Raw genomic sequence first — 10487 nt, 5'->3', positions numbered from 1 at the left:
AAGTAATCATGCCCCAGATGTTCCTTTTAAGAACTGGGCATAAGTTCCAGGAGATGATGAAGAAGTGAATATTAGCTCACACACCCATCTTCTTTGGGGACTAAGAATTCTTATTGTGAAACTGTAAATTGAGTAGAACATTGTGTCCCAAAAGATCAATGACACAGGGTGGAAACACAGACTCATTAATTTCCACCCTCAGTGGGCTCATTTAACTCGAAAGGAAATCTCAAGGGAGAGAATAATTTTCTGTTTTTCTTCTCAACTTTCCCAGAAAGACAAGGAATGGGATAGATTCCCATTTGCATCACCTGATTGTTTTGGAGATCCTATGAGGTTGCTTTCCTCTTTGCAAATGAAGAAGGCCTTCTGGAAAAATTCTCAAATTTATGGCCTGTTCTGTAGCATGTCAAAGACTGAGGACCACAGCAATGGATACTGACTCATTCATTGTCAGAAACTTTGAACCTCATGGAATGTAGGGCAGAAGGAGCCTTAAGGTTCAGTGGCAGTGAGCCACTGAGGAAAAAGCAGGTGAATGTTGAATTGCCTTTGTCTCAATTCCCCTCAAACCTCAAACTATATAAATGAAGGTTTTGGGGAACACTGCCTGTTTATTGCTGTTTTCAGCCCTTATCTTGAACAGAGCCTGGAGAGAGGCAGGAACGTTGTGCAGAGACACTGAGAGTCTATCTGCATTTGTTCAGCACAGAGACAAACAAAAGGAGTTAAGGGCAGAAAGAAGAAAATGAGAAATCTGCAGTAATAATCATCAGAAGTCTTGTATTTTGAATGCTTTGCTGAGACAACCCTGGGGTTATAAACCAAGAGATCTAGCTCTCACTCTGGAGACAAAGAGGGAAGTTCCATTAAGTTCCCTTGTTAATATCACTTTCTGCCCCTGTTCCTCTAGACCACGACTGTGGAGTAAATGACTATGGAAAATACCTCCTCCGTGAGTGAGTTTATCCTTATGGGATTGACAGACCAACCTAAACTCCAGCTACCCCTGTTTTCTCTGTTTCTGCTGAACTACCTGGTCACTGTGGTGGGCAATTTATTCTTGATGATTCTAATTTGTCTAAATTCACACCTGCACACACCCATGTACTTTTATCTCTTCAATCTGTCCTTCATTGATCTCTGTTACTCATCTGTCTTTACTCCCAAAATGCTAATTAGCTTTATTTCCAACAGGAATGTCATCTCCTTTACAGGATGTATGTCTCAGCTGTTTTTCTTCTGCTTTTTTGTCAACTCTGAGTGCTATGTGTTGACAGCGATGGCCTATGATCGCTATGTGGCCATCTGTAAGCCCTTGCTGTATACAGTGGCCATGTCCCCTCAGGTGTGTTCTCAGCTGATGTCTGGTTCATATGTGATGAGTTTTGCTGGGGCCATAGTCCACACAGGATCTATGATGAGGCTGATATTTTGTGATTCCAATATAATTAACCACTACCTGTGTGACATCTTCCCACTGCTCCAGCTCTCCTGCAGCAGCACATATGCCAATGAGATTGTGGTTTCTGCTGTTGTGGGAACAGTTGTCATATTATCTAGCCTCATTATCTTTATTTCTTATGCTTTGATTCTTTTCAATATCCTTCATATACCATCATCTAAAGGTTGGTCCAAAGCCTTGAGCACCTGTGGTTCCCACATTACAACAGTTAGTCTATTCTATGGATTTGGGCTGCTCACTCATGTCAAGCTACCATCTTCTGGGTTTGTGGATCAGGGAAAGTTTTTCACAGTGTTTTCCACCAATGTGGTACCCATGCTGAACCCTCTCATTTATAGCCTCAGGAACAAGGATGTCAAAATTGCTGTGAAGAAAATCCTGAAGAGAATTACAAACTGAACCAAGTCATTTATATTTCTTTGCCTTTTTTCTTTTCTCTGCTCGACTTTATCCTGTTTCTCCGATTCTTTTTTCATATCATTTGTCTTTCTAATGTCTTCTTGACAGAACTTTATCTCTAATGTCTGAGGTCTTTTCTTCTCTTGCCACATAATGTAACTCTGTGAACCTATTCTTTGCCTGAAGAATCATCCTCAGCCCTAAGTGATCCAATACCACTTGCAGACAAGGGACCAATAACCTTTCCCATCTAATGATAAAACTCTTATTTTCCTTATGCGTCATTCTCATCCAAGGTAAGCTATGGGTGTCTGTTCAGTCTAACCAATTCTTTTCTTTCTTGCTTTCCTTACACGGAGCCCTTTGCTATTTCAATAGTATCTTTACTTACCATTGCATTCAAACAGAAATGTAATGACAAAAATGTGGACATGGTAAAGTTGTAAACATTTCCCCAAAATTTCAGGATTCTTTTAGTAATATCTCCTGTTTTATATTTTATATGCAACATAGGTAAAGAAATTGAATAGTTTGTTGAACCAGCCATAGTTCTTTCTTTTATTCTTGAAGATACTTGAATAAGCTACAGTATTCTACTCACCTCTCTGAATCCAGACCAATAACATATACCTCTTTTTATTGTATTGGTCAGTTGATATGTTGTCATAAATATAATTGAAATTGTCATCAACTTGTCCATTTATCTGTGGGTTGTAATTGTGATTAAATTTACACAGTGATATTTTTGGCTACAGAATATGTTATCAAGTGTGTGGTCAGAATTTGCTGTCTCACTGTGCAAGGAGGCCTCCCCTTTGCAAAGGAAGATGTATTTCCCACTTTCCAAAGCAAAGCAAAAATATCTGGCAGAAACCTTGTTCTATTGTGATGTATTCTATTAATTTGTAAATTTCACTCATTCCTTTTGTCTGTTAGATGAAAAATTAAATCTGTAGTTAATATGTGTCAGAATTTTATAAATGGTCTTAAAATACAAGTCTCATTTTTTTTCTTTTTTTTTGGGGGGCGGGGGGGGAGGCTGAGTAAATAGTTGTCTTACTTGCTCAGAATCACACAGCTAAAAATGCAGAGACCAGTCTTTAACCCACTGTTCACCTCATGAAAACATGGAAGGAAAGAAAAGCTGTGAAGGGACAGAGAGAACATCTGGAGAGTTGTTTCTGAAAGAGCTTCAAAATGGGAATTTTCCATTATGAATGTATCTCAAAAAAACTAAAAATAGAAATACAATATATCCCAGCAGTTCCACTCCTGGGTATATATTTGAAAAATATGTGTATGATATTTCAAAAAGATCTCTGTACTTCAATGTTTATAGCAGCATTATCTATCATTGCCAAGATATGGGAGCAACTGATAAATGTTCAACAGATGAATAGATAAGATGTGGTGAATATATACAATGGAGTATTACTCATCCATCAAAAGCATGAAAATTTCCCATTTACAGCAAAGTGGATGGACTTGGAGGGTATTATGCTAAGTGGAGTAAGTCAGGGAAAAAAAGACAAAGATGATATCACTTATATGTGAAATCAGAAAACTGTAAAAAAATTAGTGAATATAGCAAAAGAAACACAGACTTACTGATGTAGAGAACAAATTTATGTTTACCTGTGGGGAAAAGGAAGTGGGAAGAGGATAAAGGGATAGGTGATTAAGAGGTATAAATTATTATGCATAAAATAAGCTATAAGGATATATTGTACAACAGAGAAGATATAGCTAAGATATTTATAATAACTAAATGGAAAATAACCTCTAAGAATTGTGAATCACTATATTGTACAATTGTAACTCATATAATATTGTACATCAACTACAATAAAATAAATTAAAAAAAGGGGTTTTGGGTAATTGATATTTCATTCATACAACCAATGGAAAAATTACATTCCAGAAACAAGTACACATTTACATTAGGATTTTTAAGATTTATTTGGAAATGTTATCTAGTAGATAAAATCATCACAATACAGCTTTAAATATAAGAATATTTTCAGTTTTAGATAATTTATGTTAATATGATAAAGGTTGAAAATACCTATTTTTCTTACTTTATCATCAAACATAACAGGCATGCTAGAATGCTCACTGAACATTCATTTATGGTTTAATAAATAATTTAAATTTTAAATTAATATCTACAAAGGTCATGAAATGTTTCCAACATAGTTTATTCAGTACTTACAGCTATATTTTCCCCCATGTGCATTTGTCCTCAAAATCTAGCTAAATGACATGAGATAGATAAGTTTTAAAATAGCTTATTTAGTAATTTTCTGGTGGAGTTTTTAGGATTTTCTATGTAGAGGATCGTGTCATCTGCAAATAGTGAGAGTTTTACTTCTTCTTTTCCAATTTGGATTCCTTTTATTTCTTTTTCTGCTCTGATTGCTGTGGCCAAAACTTCCAGAACTATGTTGAATAGTAGTGGTGAAAGTGGACACCCTTGTCTTGTTCCTGACTTTAGGGGAAATGCTTTCAATTTTTCACCATTGAGGATAATGGTTTCTGTAGGCTTGACATATATAGCTTTTATTATGTTGACGTATGTTCCTTCTATTCCTGCTTTCTGGAGAGTTTTTGTCATAAATGGATGTTGAATTTTGTCAAAGGTTTTCTCTGCATCTTTTGAGATAATCATATGGCTTTTATTTTTCAATTTGTTAATGTGATGTATTACATTGATTGATTTGTGGATATTGAAGAATCCTTGCATCCCTAGGATAAAGCCCACTTGGTCATGATGTACGATCTTTTTAATGTGTTGTTGGATTCTGATTTATAGAATTTTGTTAAGGATTTTTGCATATATGTTCATCAGTGATATTGGCCTGTAATTTTCTTTTTTTGTGGCATCTTTGTCAGGTTTTGGTATTAGGGTGATGGTGGCTTCATAGAATGAGTTTGGAAGTTTACCTTCCTCTACAATTTTCTGGAAGAGTTTGAGTAGGATAAGTGTTAGCTTCTCTAAATTTTTGATAGAATTCAGCTGTGAAGCTGTCTGGACCTGGGCTTTTGGACCTGGGAAGATTTCTGATTAGTTTCAATTTTCTTTGCTTGTGATGGGTCTGTTAAGATTTTCTATTTCTCCCTGGTTCAGTTTTGGAAAGTTGTACTTTTCTAAGAATTTGTCCATTTCTCCCAAGTTGTCCAGTTTATTGGCATATAATTGCTGATAGTCTCTTATGGTCCTTTGTGTTTCTGTATTGTCTGTTGTGATCTCTCTATTTTCATTTCTAATTTTATTGATTGGATTTTTCTCCCTTTGTTTCTTGATGAGTCTGGTGAATGGTTTGTCAACTTTATTTACCCTCTCAAAGAACCAGCTTTTGGCTTTGTTGATTTTTGCTATGGTCTCTTTTGTTACTTTTGCATGTATTTCTGCCCTAATTTTTAAGATTTCTTTCCTTCTACTAATTAATATACTAAAGTTGCAGGATATAAAATCAACACACAGAAATCCCTTGTATTCCTATACACTAATAATGAGAAAATAGAAAGAGAAATTAAGGAAACAATTCCATTCACCATTGCAATGAAAAGAATAAAATACTTAGGAATAAATCTACCTAAAGAAACAAAGACCTATATATATATATATAAAACTATAAAACACTGGTGAAAGAAATCAAAGAGGACACTAATAGATGGAGAAATATACCATGTTCATGGATTGGAAGAATCAATATAGTGAAAATGAGAATACTACCCAAACCAATCTATAGGTTCAATGCAATCCCTATCAAGATACCAACGGTATTTTTCACAGAGCTAGAACAAATAATTTCACAATTTGTATGGAAATACAAAAAACTTCGAATAGCCAAAGCAATCTTGAGAAAGAAGAATGGAACTGGAGGAATCAACCTGCCTGACTTCAGGCTCTACTACAAAGCCACAGTCATCAAGACAGTATGGTAGTGGCACAAAGACCAAAATATAGATCCATGGAACAAAATAGAAAGCCCAGAGATAGATCCATGCACCTATGGACACCTTATCTTTGACAAAGGAGGCAAGAATATACAATGGAGAAAAGACAATCTCTTTCACGTGTGGTGCTGGGAAAACTGGTCAAACACTTGTAAAAGAATGAAACTAGAACACTTTCTAACACCCTACACAAAAATAAACTCAAAATGGATTAAAGATCTAAATGTTAAGACCGCAAACTATAAAACTCCTAGAGGAGAACATAGGCAAAACACTCTCCGACATAAATCACAGCAGGATCCTCTATTACGCACTTCCCAGAATATTGGAAATAAAAGCAAAAATAAACAAATGGGACCTAATTAAAATTAAAAGCTTCTGCACAACAAAGGAAACTCTAAGCAAGGTGAAAAGACAGCCTTGAGAATGGAGAAAATAATAGCAAATGAAGCAACTGACAAAGACTTAATCTCAAAAATATACAAGCAAATCCTGCAGCTCAATTCCAGAAAAATAAACAACCCAATCCAAAAATGGTCCAAAGAACTAAACAGACATCTCTCCAAAGAAGGATCCTGCTGTGATTTATGTCAGAGAGTGTTTTACCTATGTTGTCCTCTAGGAGTTTTATAGCTTCTGGTCTTATGTTGAGATCTTTAATCCATTTTGAGTTTACTTTTGTGTATGGTGTTAGAAAATGTTCTAGTTTCATTCTTTTACAAGTGGTTGACCAGTTTTCCCAGCACCACTTGTTAAAGAGATTGTCTTTTCTCCATTGTATATTCTTGCCTCCTTTGTCATAGATAAGGTGTCCATAGGTGTGTGGATTTGTCTCTGGGCTTTCTATTTTGTTCCATTGACTTATATTTTGGTCTTTGTGCCACTACCATACTGTCTTGATGACTGTGGCTTTGTAGTAGAGCCTGAAGTCAGGCAGGTTGATTCCTCCAGTTCCATTCTTCTTTCTCAAGATTGCTTTGGCTATTTGAAGTTTTTTGTATTTCCATACAAATTGTGAAATTATTTGTTCTAGCTCTGTGAAAAATACCATTGGTATCTTGATAGGGATTGCATTGAACCTATAGATTGGTTTGGGTAGTATTCTCATTTTCACTATATTGATTCTTCCAGTCCATGAACACGGTATATTTCTCCATCTATTAGTGTCCTCTTTGATTTCTTTCACCAGTGTTTTATACTTTTCTATATATAAGTCTTTTGTTTCTTTAAGTAGATTTATTTCTAAGTATTTTATTCTTTTCATTGTAATGCTGTATGGAATTGCCTCCTTAATTTCTCTTTCTGTTTTCTCATTATTAGTGTATAGGAATGCAAAGAATTTCTGTGTGTTGGTGTCTCTTTTTAATATCACAAACATTTCTAGAGTTTCTTAGCAGGATATCTAGTTACAATTCACATAATAATTTTCTATTTATTTTGATTCTTTTCCAAAATGCTACATCATGAATTTCCCCATTCTACCTAATTCTGTGAGTATAGCAGTTTCAAAATCCAATGCAATATACTGGAATGATCCTAAACATAGATCTTAGGTTGTAGATACAAAGAATGAATGAAAAATTTCAAAGTCAAACCTAAAATTAATATGTAAAAATGTACAATCTTTGAGTAAAGACTGCTACAGACTGAATGTTTGTGTCCTCCTCTAATTCATATGTTGAAACCTAATCCTCGATGTAATGGCCTTCAGTTCAGTTCAGTTCAGTTCAGTCCCTCAGTCCTGTCCGACTCTTTGTGACCCCAGGAATTGCAGCACGCCAGGCCTCCGTGTCCATCACCAACTCCCGGAGTTCACTCAGATTCATGTCCATCGACTCAGTGATGCATTCCAGCCATCTCCTCCTCTGTCGCCCCCTTCTCCTCCTGCCTCCAATCCTTCCCAGCATCAGAGTATTTTCCAATGAGTCAACTCTTCGCATGAGGTGGCCAATGTACTGGAGTTTCAGCTTTAATATCAGTCCCTCCAAAGAAAACCTAGGGCTGATCTCCTTCAGAATGGACTGGTTGGATCTCCTTGCAGTCCATGGGACTCTCAAGAGTCTTCTCCAACACCACAGTTCAAAAGCATCAATTATTCAGCGCTCAGCCTTCTTCACAGTCCAACTCTCACATCCATACATGATCACTGGAAAAACCAGAGCCTTGACTAGACGGACCTTAGTTGGAAAATTAATGTCTCTGCTTTTCAATATGCTATGTAGATTGGTCATAACTTTTCTTCCAAGGAGTAAGCGTCTTTTAATTTCATGGCTGCAGTCACCATCTGCAGTGATTTTGGAGCCCCCCAAAATAAAGTCTGACACTGTTTCCACTGTTTCACCATCTATTTCCCATGAAGTGATGGGACCAGATCCATGATCTTTGTTTTCTGAATGTTGAGCTTTAAACCAACTTTTTCACTCTCCACTTTCATCAGGAGGCTTTTTAGTTCCTCTTCACTTTCTGCCATAAGGGTGGTGTCATCTGCATATCTGAAGTGATTAATATCTCTCCCAGCAATCTTGATTTCAGCTTGAGCTTCTTCCAGCCCAGTGTTTCTCATGATATACTCTGCATATGAGTTAAATAAGCAGGGTGACAATATACAGCCTTGACATACTCATTTCCTGTGTGGAACCAGTCTGTTATTCCATGTCCAGTTCTAACTGGTGCTTCCTGACCTGCATACAAATTTCTCAAGAGACAGGTGAGGTGGTCTGGTATTCCCATCTCTTTCAGAATTTTCCAGAGTTTATTGTGATCCATACAGTCAAAGGCTTTGGCATAGTCAATAAAGCAGAAATAGATGTTTTTCTGGAACTCTCTTGTTTTCTCTATGATCCAGAGGATTTTGGCAATTTGATCTCTGGTTCCTCTGACTTCTAAAACCAGCTTGAACATCTGGAAGTTCACGGTTCACATATTGCTGAAGCCTGGCTTGGAGAATTTGGAGCATTACTTTACTAGCATGTGAGATGAGTGTAATTGTGTGGTAGTTTGAGCATTCTTTGGCATTGCCTTTCTTTGGGATTGGAATGAAAACTGACCTTTTCCAGTCCTGCAGCTACTGCTGAGTTTTCCAAATTTTCTGGCATATTGAGTGCAGCACTTTCACAGCATCATCTTTCAGGATTTGAAAGAGCTCAACTGGAATTCTATCACCTATACTTGCTTTGCTTGTAGCTATGCTTTTTAAGGCCCACTTGACTTCACATTCCAATATGTCTGGCTCTATGTGAGTGATCATACCTTCGTGATTATCTGGGTCATGAAGATCTTTTTTGTACAGTTTTTCTGTGTATTCCTGCCACCTCTTCTTAACATCTTCTGCTTCTGTTAGGTCCATACAATTTCTGTCCTTTATCAAGCCCATCTTTGCATGAAATATTCCCTTGGTATCTCTAATTTTCTTGAAGAGATCTCTAGTCTTTCCCATTCTGTTGTTTTCCTCTATTTCTTTGTATTGATCACTGAGGAAGGCTTTCTTATCTCTTCTTGCTATTCTTTGGAACTCTGCATTCAGATGCTTATATCTTTCCTTTTCTCCTTTGCTTTTCGCTTGTCTTCTTTTCACAGCTATTTGTAAGGCCTCCCCAGACAGCCATTTTGCTTTTTTGCATTTCTTTTCCATGGGGATGGTCTTGATCCCTGTCTCTTGTACAATGTCATGAACCTCAGTCCATAGTTCATCAGGCACTCTATCTATCAGATCTAGGCCCTTAAATCTATGTCTCACTTCCACTGTATAATCATAAGGGATGTTATTTAGGTCATACCTGAATGGTCAAGTGGTTTTCCCTAATTTCTTCAATTTAAGTCTGAATTTGGCAATAAGGAGTTCATTATCTGAGCCACAGTCAGTTCCCGGTCCTGTTTTTGTTGACTGTATAGAACTTCTCCATCTTTGGCTGCAAAAAATATAATCAATCTGATTTCAGTGTTGACCATCTGGTGATGTTGATGTGTAGAATCTTCTCTTGTGTTGTTGGAAGAGGTGTTTGCTATGACCAGTGCATTATCTTTGCAAAACTCTATTAGTCTTTGCCCTGCTTCATTCCGTCTTCCAAGGCCAAATTTGCCTGTTACTCCAGGTGTTTCTTGACTTCCTACTTTTGCATTCCAATCCCCTATAATGAAAAGGACATCTTTTTGGGGTGTTAGTTCTAAAAGGTCTTTTAGGTCTTCATAAAACCATTCAACTTCAGCTTCTTCAGCACTATTGATTGGGGCATAGTCTTTGATTACTGTGATATTGAATGATTTGCCTTGGAAACTAACTGAGATCATTCTGTCGTTTCTGAGATTGCATCCAAGTACTGCATTTCGGACTCTTTTGTTGACCAGCATGGCTACTCCATTTCTTCTGAGGGGTTCCTGCCCGCAGTAGTAGATATAATGGTCATCTGAGTTAAATTCACCCATTCCAGTCCATTTTAGTTCGCTGATTCCTAGAATGTCAACGTTCAATCTTGCCATCTCTTGTTTGACCACTTCCAATTTGCCTTGATTCCTGGACCTGACATTCCAGGTTCCTATGCAATATTGCTCTTTACAGCATTGGACCTTGCTTCTATCACCAGTCACATCCACAATTGGGTATTGTTTTTCCTTTGGCTCCATCCCTTCATTCTTTTTGGAGTTATTTCTCCACTGATCTCCAGTA

The 10487-nt window shown here is 36.9% G+C and overlaps 1 protein-coding gene across 1 annotated transcript; it reads left to right on the top strand.

The window, feature by feature from the left end:
- The first annotated feature begins 874 nt into the window (after positions 1-874).
- Positions 875-1864, top strand: LOC133241806 (olfactory receptor 143-like). Its single transcript, XM_061407724.1, has one exon. The coding sequence runs from the start codon at positions 932-934 to the stop codon at positions 1862-1864; it is 933 nt and encodes a 310-aa protein (XP_061263708.1). The 5' UTR covers positions 875-931.
- The last annotated feature ends 8623 nt before the right edge of the window (positions 1865-10487 follow it).

Source organism: Bos javanicus, chromosome 29 (assembly GCF_032452875.1).
Source record: "Bos javanicus breed banteng chromosome 29, ARS-OSU_banteng_1.0, whole genome shotgun sequence".
Taxonomy (NCBI): domain Eukaryota; kingdom Metazoa; phylum Chordata; class Mammalia; order Artiodactyla; family Bovidae; genus Bos; species Bos javanicus.
The sequence above is the reverse complement of the archived record's forward strand: the minus strand, read 5'-3'. Positions and strand labels throughout refer to the sequence as shown.